The sequence below is a fragment of the Leucoraja erinacea genome, chromosome 18, assembly GCF_028641065.1.
Source record: "Leucoraja erinacea ecotype New England chromosome 18, Leri_hhj_1, whole genome shotgun sequence".
Classification (NCBI taxonomy): domain Eukaryota; kingdom Metazoa; phylum Chordata; class Chondrichthyes; order Rajiformes; family Rajidae; genus Leucoraja; species Leucoraja erinaceus.
The window spans coordinates 33,699,457-33,711,845 of NC_073394.1; the positions used below are offsets into that span (position 1 = coordinate 33,699,457).

The following is a 12,389-nucleotide window of genomic DNA, read 5'->3' on the forward strand; positions in this document are numbered from 1 at the left end:
TTATGAAAACTAAAATTAAAATCAAGCTAAATCAGGAATTGCAGTGAGGAAAATTAAGAAGTGGTATATTTGTCAATTCCTTTATGGATGTGGATGAAATAATACATTAATATTCTACATCACATTTATCATTAAAAAATAGGAGGTTGGTAACAAAATGTATAAGGAGTTGGGGCCAAATAGGGTAAGCACTTCCACAGGGAGAGCACGAATAGAATATTTTCAGCAGAATCATAGTAAAATATCTTCATACATACTCTACCCAACAGAAAAAAAAGCATTTGCAGGTTGATGAGAAACAAGCATGATTTCCTCAACTTCTTATGCTTACAGTGATGATTAGTGTTCTGCTCAATATCACTGTGTACTGTAGCAATTCTCTGGTATTCCGGCCAAATAGTCAGCTATGATTATGATGGGTTCAATAGTAATTAGAAGGGAAACCCTTGCCTGGTACTTTCCCTTTGCCCTGAAGACCTCGTATGTTTCAGTTTGGTAAATTAACTCGGTATGAATGAGCCATTAAATGTGAATCTGCCTTAGTGACTCAGTTTTCTTTTATCACAGTGCTTTTACCAATTGAGGCATTGTGGTTTAATAAGGCATGTGGCGGGTAGGTGGATGTGCAAATGGATGGAAATACACTCTGTCAGTGCTGCATGATTTGCAGATTTTTAAATATAATATAACTGCTTGGATTAGTGTTCCATCTTTCCAGAGATGCTGCATGTTCTGCATTTTGTGCCATCTATGAGCATTTTGTGTCTATCTTTGGATTTGTGTTATCCTGGCCTCTTTTGCCTACACTGGTTTAGCTGTTAAGGGTTAGGATCTTGAGGCTTTAGAAAAAAGGCGACGCAGTGGTGCATCATGTAGAGCTGCTGCCTTATGGTGACAGAGACCCGGGTATGATCGTAATGTGGGCTGTCTGTATGGAGTTTATAGGTTCTTCCCGTGACCGCATGGGTTTCCTCCGGGTGCTCTGGTTTCCTCCCACGTCCCAAAGACATGTGGGTTTGTAGGTTAATTGGACTCTAAAATTGCCCCTGTTGTGTAGGGTGTTGATGAGAAAAGTGGGATAACATAGAACTACTGCAAACGGGTGATCAATGGCCGGTGTGGACTATGTGGGCCAAAAGGCCTGACTCTATGCTGTATCTCCAATACTAAAAAAAACTAAAATTAAATAATAGGAATGTTTATTATATAGAATGCCTTTTATTGTCATTTAAACAGCTTGGTTTGAACAAAATTGCATTTTCTACAGTCTTACATTACAAAAAAAAACCAAGACCAACACTTAACACAGTTTACATTAACAACCATCACAGTGGATCTCCAACATCTCCTCACTGTGATGGAAGGCAAAATCTTATCTCTTCCCTTTGTTCTTATCCCGCGGTCCAGCAGTCCAACTGCAGCGTCGAGGCGAACTGGGGCTCCCGATGTTAAAGCCCCCGGCGGGCGATGGTAAGTCCTGTGGCCGTTTAAGCCACACCGGGCGATGTTAGGCTCGGCTCCGTATCCTTTAAACCCCGCGATTCCAGCGGGAGAAGTTGCCGTTGCAGGAGCTCCGAGAAGCGGTCTCCCACCTGCGAGCTCCCGATGTTCCTGACCACCGGGCCTGCGGCCGGAGCCTCCGAAGCTCCAAAGTCGGAACGCCACCTCAGCTCTTCCCGCTCCGAAGACGGCGAGCTCCGGTATGTCTGGGCCGCAGGCTCCGTGACTCCGTGACTGGAGCCCTCAGGTTGGTGCTGGCCGGAGGCCGCCGCTGGCTCCACGGTGTTAGGCCCACGACACTGGGGACCCGAAAGGGAAAAAGTCGGGTCCCCGAACGGGGAAGAGACTAACAGTTTCCCCCCCTCATCCCCCACATTTACACAGCTAAAGAAAAACTAGACTGAAGACATACATTTAACAAGACAAAAACATTTTAAAAGACAGACGGACTAATCGAGCCACTGCTGATAGGCACCGCCACGCCACTGTATATATGCAAATATTGTGAAATTTGAGACATAAATGATGGTTAAATTATGTTTTAACTTTTCAATTTCAGATGACTTGAACAAGTTGCAAAGTGAAACGAATGAAGCTGATATCTTCAGTATGATTTTGAAAGCCAATAAAGAACTATGTAAGAAAGTTTAGAAATTTAAGTGCTTTGATTTTTAAATGCTACTAAATACACCAAGTGCCGCCCCGTGGGTCCCCCATTTGCGGGGGGGGGGGGGTGGGGGGTGGCATGTGGCGTTAGACACACTAACTACCACCCCGCGCACAGGCTAACTACCCCCCCTTGATATTATATTAACATTATTAATTTGCTCCTTTTACCCCATAACCGCCCTATCCACTGACGCATAGCCCCCAACTTGCATGCACATCTAGAGGGGGGGGGAGGGCTAGAGAGTGAGGGCAGAGAGTATGGGGAGAGACAGAGAGAGAGGGGCAGAGACAGAAGGGGGCAAGAGACAGGGGGAGAGGGGGGTGAGGGGGGGGGAGGAGGGGAGAGGGAGATGGGGAGAGAGTGGGGGGGAGGAGATGGGAGAGATTGGGGAGGGGGAGATGGGGAGAGAGTGGGGAGGGAGAGGGGAGGGGGAAAGAGAGAGAGAAGGGGATGAGGATGGGGGAGGGGAGGAGAGCAGGGAGGGTCAAGGGGGACGGGTAGGGGGAAGGGGGTGATAGAGGGGGGAGGGGGGGAAGGGGGGTGGGGGAGGGGGGGGGGGAGGAGGAGAGGGGGGAGGTGAGGAGAGGGGTGGGGAGAAGAGGGAGAGGAGAGGAGGAGGGTGGGGAGGAAGAGGGGGGGGAGGGGAGAGGTGGAGAGAGAGAGTGGGCGGGAGAGGGGGGGAGAGGGAGAGGAGGAGGAGGTGAGGGGAGAGGGGGGAGCACGAAAGCGCGAGAGAGAGAAGGGGGGTGTGGGGGGAAGGGAGGGGGGAGGGATCCCCCACCCAGATCCCATTGTGATGTCATATATGCAAATAGAATCCATTGTGATTGTACAACTATGAGATGGCACTGTGACATGCAGCAGTTTGATTTTAGTGGGACCACGTGAAGGTTCCAATCTTCCAATAGAGAGGAGGAGGAGGAGGAGGGAGGGTAGGAGAGAGAGGTGGAGAGAGGGGGCTGAGAGGGGGAAGGGGGAGGGAGGAAAGGGGGAGAGGTGGGGGGGTGAGGGGAGTGGGAGAGGTGGGGGATGGGAGGGGGATGGAATGGGGTGGAGGGAAAGGGGTAGGGGAGGGGTGGAAGGGAGAGGGGAAGGGGGTTTAGGAGAGAGGGGGAGGGAGGGTGGGGAGGACAGGGGGGTGGGGAAAGGAGGGGGGGAGAGAGAGAGAGAGAGAGAGAGAGAGAGGGGAGAGAGATGGGGAGAGAGAGAGAGAGAGATGGGGAGAGAAAGGGGGAGAGACAGAGAGAGCGAAATGCTGTCGGCAGCTCTATGGAATTCAGGGGAGGAGCATGCCGCGTTACTCACACTCACACAGCGGGTCCGATCTAAGCTGTCAATGAAGACAGCAAATTTTTTTTTTTTTTAAACTGTAAAAGTTAGTGTTAAGAATTAGTGATGTTAAGTGAGAAATAATTCAATTCAATTCAATGAAAAACAATGGAATCAACAACCTGGCAGGCTGAGGGGGTAGGAGGTAGGAGGTAGTTGCGGTGGCAGGGCCGGGCAGGGCCAGGTGCAAAGGCATTGTGAGGTCAGCAGCTGGGCAACCTTAATATTTAAAAAAATATCAGTCTTATTTACTAAAATTTATAACCACTCGGGAAATAATTGACCAACTGTATAGATGATTGGATATTTGAAATCATAAGGAAAATGTCTACCAGAAGATGTAAAAAATTCTCTGTTATTGTAACATCAGCAGCTGGGCAGCGGTCAGATTAAAAAAAAAAGATCAGATTGGTCAACAATTTTAATGGAAAAGTGAGGAAAATAATGTACCAAGGGTAGAGAGGAGTGTATTTCTAAAAACACACACACACACAATGTGAGGATTTGTCTCTTATTCTAACGTGAGGAGCTGGGCAGCGGTCAGATTAGAAAAAAAAACATCCGATTGGTCAACAACTTTCATTAAAAAGTCAGGAAAATAATGTTCCAAGGGTACAGAGGAATGGATCTCTAAACTCACAAGGAAAATCTCTGCGGAAATATGTAAAGACCTCCCCATTTCGGCATCTGGCTTTCGAGGAGATACATTTCAAAGGCAAAATGACACACACACACACACACACACACACACACACACACACACACACACACTAAAGTGAATAGTCTGAAGTCTAAGGTTAATAGTTTTGCTTTGAGGGAAAGTAATCTTGGCTTGGTGGAACAAAATTTTGTAATTTTGAATGGGATCAGGACAAAGAGAAAAATGTAAATGTATTATGTGATTAGGAAAGCAAGGAAGACAAAATGAACAATCATATCAGAAAGTACACAGGTAATAAATTAAATTGTTTCATTCTGTGCTGCTACATTTCAGTTTGTTGCTCAAAATTTAAACAAAGCTGATTACAAATATAAATGGTCTTCGGAGGCTATATCCAGTGCACAGGCTGAACAGACAGGATATAGTTCCTGAATACAGTGAGCATTTATATCAGGAGATTCTGTCTATTGCAGGAGGTAGTGAGACATTTGTAGTAAAATCTGTTGCCAATTATAATGGCCATAATTTACAACTTAATAACGTTCTGTCAGTGTTTTGCCTCTGGATTCTTCCAACGATGTGCTTTGCAAAAATGCATTTATTCCTTCTTGTAAGATTAAGTAATTATGTCAACCTTCATTTTGATGACACCAAAATGACAAACTATTAGTCAAGTCAATTCAAGTCACATTAATTTATTTAGCACATTTAAAAAACAACTCTCGTTGGCCAAAGTGCTTTACATTTGTTATAAGAATAGTATAGACAAACAAACTACATACATGTATATATATAACCCTTGCTCAGTGGACGTCAGGAAAGGCTTGGGAGTATAGATAAGATTTTAGTCTTGACTTAAAGGAGTCGATGGAGGGGGCAGTTCTAATGGGAAGGGCGATGCTGTTCCACAGTCTAGGAGCTGCAACAGCAAAGGCGCGGTCGCCCCTAAGCTTATGCCTAGTCCATGGGATATTCAGCAGCCCCAAGTCGGCCAATCTGAGGGACCTGGAGGTGGAGTGGTGGATGAGAAGACTTTTAATGTAGGAGGGGGCAAGCCCATTGAGGGCTTTGTAGACATAGAGGAGGGTCTTGAAATGTATACGGAACCGCACAGGGAGCCAGTGGAGAGAGGCCAGGATCGGGGTGATGTGGTCCCTTTTTCGGGTGCCCGTCAGGAGTCTCGCTGCGGCGTTTTGGATCAGTTGCAGGCGGGATAGGGAAGATTGGCTGATGCCAGTGTAAAGAGAGTTGCAGTAATCTAGGCGGGAGGAGATAAATGTATGGATGATCTTTTCGAGGTCATCAAAGTGGAGGAATTGTTGTATTTTAGCTATCATCCGAAGCTGAAAGAAGCTAGCTTTTACCATGGCATTGACTTGTTTGTCAAATTTCAGTGCCGAGTCAAATATCACGCCGAGGTTTTTGACGTGAGGTTTGAGTAGTGGGGTAAGGCTTCCAAGACGGCCTGATATCATTTTGATTGAGTCCGAGGAGCCGAGAAGGATGACCTCAGACCTACTCTCATTTAGTTGGAGGAAGTTCTGGGCCATCCAGCACTTTATATCCTCGTGGCAGCGGGTAAGGTTAAGTAGATTTGATTGGTTTTTGGGCTTCAGGGGGAGATAGAGTTGTGTATCGTCTACGTAGAAATGGAAGGAAATGCTGTGCCTTTCAATGACTTTGCCTAAGGGGAGCATATACAGGGAGAAGAGAATGGGGCCAAGGATGGAACCTTGTGGAACCCCACAGCAGAGATTAGCTGGGGAGGAGAAAGAGTTGCCTATGTTAGTCGAGAAACTCCTACCTTTGAGGTAAGAGATGAACCATCTCAGGGCAGTGCCATCAATACCAACCCCGTAACGGAGACAGTCAATGAGGATGGTGTGGTCAACAGTGTCAAATGCTGCGCTGAGGTCAAGAAGGAGCAGGATTGCACAGTTGCCGGAGTCAACGTTGAGCAATAGGTCATTCTGTACCTTCAACAAGGCAGACTCTGTGCTGTGGTGAGCCCTGAAACCTGATTGGAAAATTTCCAGGATAGTGTTTTGGTGAAGGTAAGGCATAAGTTGACTTAAAATTACCTTTTTAAGGGCTTTTGAGAGGAAAGGCAGATTAGAAATGAGTCTGTAGTTGCTTGGCAAGGTGGGGTCAAGGTTAGGTTTTTTCAGGAGTGGCTGGACCAGCACATGCTTGAAGCAGGCAGGTACAATGCCAGTGGCCAGAGAGCTGTTGAAGATGGCGAGGATGCTGGGACCGGCTGTTGTGATGACTTCCTTTAGGAGGGCAGAGGGTACAGTGTTGAGGGGGCAGGTAGTAGGTTTCATGGTGGTGATCAGTTTTACAAGAGAGGGTAGAGTAATGAGTTGGAAACAATCTAATTTTGAAGAGCAGACCAATGAGACAGCCAGGTCACAGGTGGGAGGGTAAATATTTGTTATGTTTTTTACCTTGTAGGTGAAAAAAGTAGTAAATTCCTCGCACTTAGCAGGGGACCCAGTTAAGCTGGTGCTGGGGGCAGGACAAATGATGGAGGTGATGGTGCTAAAAATGACCTTGGAATTATGAGCAGTTTTGGAGATGAGGGTGGAGAGGTTTGTACCTTTGACTTACTTCCCATTTGTCTGAAGCATTGTCAGTTACAGGCATGTGGCAATAAATTAACCAAACCTGTTTATCAGTAATGATGACTTTATTCCAAAAGTATGTATCTGGTGTATGTCCATACAAATAATGCCAGTACTTTTACCTGAAGCTGCAGTCTTAAAAAGTTTCCTGCAGAGCTATGCAATTGCTGCATGGAGACAGCAGATACAATTGTGATTCAGCAGTGACTACATGCACGAATGACTAATTTGAAATAGTATTCTAGGTAGTAACACATCCTAGAAAATCTAAGGCAATATAATCGCAGTCAGCGGCACTTCCGCAATCAGCATGACCTCTGCACTTACCGGAAGTTACGAAATCAGCGCGACTTCTGCACTCACCGGATATTACTCAGTGCGACCTGTCCACTAAGCGGAATGAGCGGGACTTTTGAACCAAACACAGTCGGACCTGATAAAGCATTTATTCCTTCCAAACACAGTCGGACGTAATAAAGCATTGCAGTTTCTAGCACAGGCAGGGCTGCAGGCCAAACAACTAATGGCATTGTCATTAAGGGCCAACAAATCATGTATTGCAAGTACATTGCAGACTCACAGTTCAGTTGATTCACAGTTTAGAATGAGAGTCATGGCCTCTCCCTCGCGATCTTGCAGAATGACTGAGTCACGTACAGGCATCCGGGGTTTTATAGTCCTGTCCGCCCCCCCCCCCGGAAGAGGCGTTACGTTCATCGCGGTGATTGACAGGCGAGAGGATCTCAAAGTTTTTTAAACACTTTAATAACTTTTTATTTTTCATTGATGGGAAAAATCCTTGGAGCCTGCTCAGCAGAGGACTGTGAGTAAGATGGCCAAAAATCATAGCGATATATGGTAGTGTTTTTTCACGTTGAAATTGGATTGCCCAGCACAATGTATGAAGATTGAACACCTCGTTCAGAAGACGAAGCAATGTCTAGATAGAAGAATGTGTTTTATTGTATTCATTGATAACAATTGAGTAATGAATGAGATTGCATTTTTACTGAAGTGTTTTATTGAAGACATATTGAAGAGATATGAAGATATGTATGGCTTTTCTGTGGATTATTGAAATAATGGAAACAAACAAATGTTCCCCTAAAATGAAATAAACTTTCATTTTAGCAAAAAACGTGGCACAGATCTGATGTTTGTTTTGTTAGCTGACAATCAAAGGTTGGTCAACTGGCTAAATTGGCAGGATGATCTGTTACAGATGGTCATTACCTAGTTTTGATATGTTCATGTTTACCATGTTCATGTTTAACATATATTTAATGGTGGTAGATTATTTTAATAATATGACCATCTGTCTTTCTCATTTTTCAGTAGAAAGTACAGGAAATAAAAAGATTGAGCATGGAGACATCGTACTTGATAATTCTAGAAATGCTATGATATGTAGGCGTTCACCAAAAAGTTGTTTATGGCCGTCTTCCGAAGATAGGAATGTTTATGTACCATATAGACTCAGTAGAGACTACGGTAAGTTATTTTTATTAACATTCATTTATTTTGATAAGTAACTTAAAACAAAAATTTTATTGATGTTATTCCATTCCTAATTATTTATATATTTTATCAAAACGCTTATTGAAGGACATCTCAGTGGGTTCAGTTAGCCATGAACAGACCGACCAGGTTTGAACACCAATCTCTATTAAATACACAATTATAAATGAGACGGCAGTTGTGGAACTGCAGGTTGCTTCTGTGGTCCTAAAAACAAAATTAGCAAATTAAGCAGCCTCTGCTATTCTTAAATTGATAGCAGTGTTTAAACATCTTGTGCTGTTTGCACATTAATGCACTTTTGTGGAGAATAACTGCATGGGCATCAGCACCAGTTGAACCTAACAGGCAGTGACTCCAGTCACATCTGCAGATCTCAAAGCAGAGGTATTGCCCACATCACCATCAGTAGTTATCTCAAATGCTTAGAAACCTGTAGTGCAAGTTGACTATGGGAACAGTCATCTAATTTGACAGGCTGAACAATTGATATATCAATATAAGAAGATAAAAACTGAGACTGACCCAGGCAGCATAAGTTTCAGGGAATATTTCAGAAAAGTGAACCACCAGTGGGGACTGCCAAGACGAGCAAAGCATGTGATGGACAAAGATTAGATTTACTAACCTGATCATTAGGGATTAGGATCCTACACATTTTGCTATTTTTATCAAAGTCAATTAACCCACAAACTTGTACGTCTTTGGATTGTGGAAGGAAACCGATGCACCCAGGGAAAACCCGCGCGGTCACAGAGAGAACGTACAAACTCCATAGAGACAGTACCCGTTGTCAGGATTGAACCTAGGTGTCAGGCGCTGTAAGGCAGCAGCTCTTACGCTGCGTCACCATGCCACCCCTATGTTAGTGAAAATATTGGTGTATCAGTCAAAGGATCCCTATAGGGTAGCAGCAGAGGTCGGTAAAGTAGTGAAGAAGGCATATGGAAAATTTGACTTCAATATTTGAGGCATAGAAGAGCAGGTAAGTTGTGGTCCTGCTTTGTAAGACATTGGTTAAGCCACATCTAGAGCACTTTGGTGGAACAGCATCTTATGTTTTGCTTGGGCAGCTTACAACCCAGTGGTATAATTGATATCTCCAACTTCAAGTAACCCTTGCATTCCCTCCCTCTCCATCCCTCCCCCACCCATATCGTACCAGCTTCAGTCTTCTTGTTGAGTCTCATAATCTAACTCCTTCTTACCTAACACGCAGCCAACAATGGCATATTTCCTGTATAATCATTACTTTTTTGCATATCTTTCATTCATTTGTTCTATTTGGCGAGGACTGCCATGAGGGATGGTGGGAGAACAAAGGAGAACCCGTGTGGGGGGGCATTGTGGTTTTAAAATCCTCTGCCCAGGGGATAAGTTTGCGTTGTTGGTTCTTTCCGGTTTAGGCCTGTGCACACGGCAACCAGCCAACTGTCACTTGTCCTTTTTCTTTTTTTTTTCACTTTTAATTTCAAGTTTTTGTGTACCTTGTGTGTTGTGACTGTTGGCAGACCAATTTCCGTCCGGGGATGAATAAAGTTTATCGTATCGTATATCTCTCCACATCACCGTCTATATCCCTCGTTTCCATTTGTCCTGACTTTCAGTCTGAAGAAGGATCTCGACCCGAAACATCACCAATTCCTTTTCTCCAAACATGCTGCCTGACTCACTGTGTTACTCAAGCTTTTTGTATCTATCTAGAGTACTACAAACAGTAATATATCAGCCAACTAATGTACAAGTATAAATGAAAATGAATTAAAGGTTCACAACTATACTCACAATTCTGTCTCTGATAATTTGCCACAATTTCCATCGATCATCTCTCCTACATAATAATTATAGGGTCCAGCAAACACTGCTACACTAACCACTACCATATTATTCAGTTATACATTCATGGTTGATAAATATTTCCATTTATTCAACCATAATATACAAACAGGCACACTGGTACACACACATACTATTCTCTCCTTTATTATGAGGTGACTCTCAACGTTGGCAGCAGCAAACAAATGCTGCAAAAGGCATATGGCCTGGAGGATCAAGTACCAGCAATTTTTTAAATGATCCCTTGGGGTTAATTCCACTCCGTTTCTGTGCATTCTGAAGTGATCCGATGACGCAGGAGGAGTTTAATGTGCTGTATATGTTGCAAGTTGAGAGGTGGTGTGCTTTTTCTGCCGTATACACTGAGCCTCTGCGTACTCCGAACACATGGACCCAAGGTTCTCAGTATCATACCAAATTCTCATTCTCCATTTTGATTGGACATGAGCGAGAGATTCTCAGGTGTCAACGAGGGCAATGCAATTCTTCAAGGAATTAAAAAAAATATTGTTGAATCTCCTTTACATCAACCTGGCAATCTCCTGGTGTGACAAAGCTTGGACTAGAATCTTTGTTTTTGTAGTCTGGTTTTTAACACAGCTAATTGAGTGTTAGACTCGACTCTGCCGATGTTTGCCTGGAAGAGGTTCCTAACTCAGTAGGCCAGGTAGCATCTCTGGATCCATTCATCCTGCCAATATATTTGAAGCATTTTGCAGATACAATGTTGGTAACATTTCTCAAATGTTTTGAGCTACTTACTACAAGCAGTCCAACTCTTAGAACCATACAGGAGTGGGATCACTACTGTCCAGTAGACCCTACAAGGGCTGCAGCCTTTGGAGGGAAGACGCCAAGCCGGGCCCCTGCTCTTCCCCCGAAGCTTAACATCTCCAAGACCAAGGAGCTGTGTTGTGGGGGGAGGCGAACATCTTCCCCCAACCTCTCTTTGAATCTCTGAGGCTGAATGGGCAGACAGTTGAGCAGGTAGAGGCCTTTAGATACCTGGGCACAGAGATTGACACCCGCCTGTCCTCCCAGCACACAGACTCTGTGTACAAGAAGGCACAGCAACGCCTGTTCCTGCTGAGGAAACTCAGGAGCTTTGATGTCAGACAGGACATTTTAACAGCTGTCTATAAATCACTTATAGAATCTGTACTCACCTTTAACATCACATCCTGGTTCACCCTCACCTCTGTCAAAGACAAATCAAAGCTTTCCCGGATCATCAATCAGGCAAGCAAAATAACTGGCAAAACTCAAAATCAATTATCAGTACTCCACACCCAGGCAGTTAAAAGGAAAGCAAATCTCATTACACAGGATCCCACCCACCCCCTGCACAAGTCTTTCCAACTTCTGCCATCAGGCCGCCGATATAAAGTCCCCCTATCCAAGAAAAACATCCACAAAAACTCATTCATACCCATTGCCATAAACAGCTTAAATAAACAATGGACAAATTAACCCTGACGCATTGTCACTTTACACGATTCCACAACTTTTATCTTGTCTATTTTTACAGTTTTTAATCTTTATATTTGCTTTTAAGATCGATACACACTGTGTGTGCTCTCAGAAATCTGTGTTGTATGACTGCTTATCAGTACATTGTCCTGTCTGTATGTTGAGCCACGTCAAAGAAGATTTTCTGTTATGACAGACAATAAAGTTTTCTGAATCTGAATCTGAATTTCGGAGAGGAGTGAACCGGTGACGAAGGACGAAAGGAACAAGGGCTGGTGAGAGAGTAAACCGGGGTTTTACCTTCCATGCCCTCAAGGTCAGCTATGGGAGACCCCCAGGGGTACAAAGGCTGAAGGTGGCCAGGCAAGTAGAGGAACGACGGTTTGCTGGACAATCCAAACGGAGGTGACGGCTGGAGGCCCTGCAGCAGCCTGAAGATCGCCTAGATCGGGCGCTACTCCAGAAAACAATGCACGGATCGGATTGGACTTTGGAAATTGCACCATAACTTGGCGACTGTTGCATGCAGTTTCAGTGGACTATTTCTACACACTGCTAATTGGGCTTAGGTATGGCAATTCTTTTCTGATCTGTATTTTTAATTTATTTCATTTTACATCTGTACATGTGATAACAAACCACCATTGACCCTTGCATTTGTGTATGGGAAGTGCTGCATGTTTCCCAAGGTCCAGCAGCAAATATTTATTGTCACATTGTGCATTGGGCCAGGATAATTGAAATGTAAAACTACTGTTACCTTCAATTCCACACTCAGAAC

At 44.3% G+C, this 12,389-nt stretch overlaps 1 protein-coding gene across 1 annotated transcript in view; it reads left to right on the forward strand.

Annotated features, from left to right (window-relative positions):
* Positions 1–12,389, forward strand: part of LOC129705892 (astacin-like metalloendopeptidase) — a 99,990-nt gene that overhangs the window by 11,620 nt on the left and 75,981 nt on the right. The window contains exons 4-6 of the mRNA XM_055649786.1: positions 1,408–1,470; positions 2,060–2,137; positions 8,120–8,275. Of these exons, the coding sequence (XP_055505761.1) occupies positions 1,408–1,470; positions 2,060–2,137; positions 8,120–8,275 (297 nt within the window). The remainder of the gene's footprint in view (positions 1–1,407; positions 1,471–2,059; positions 2,138–8,119; positions 8,276–12,389) is intronic.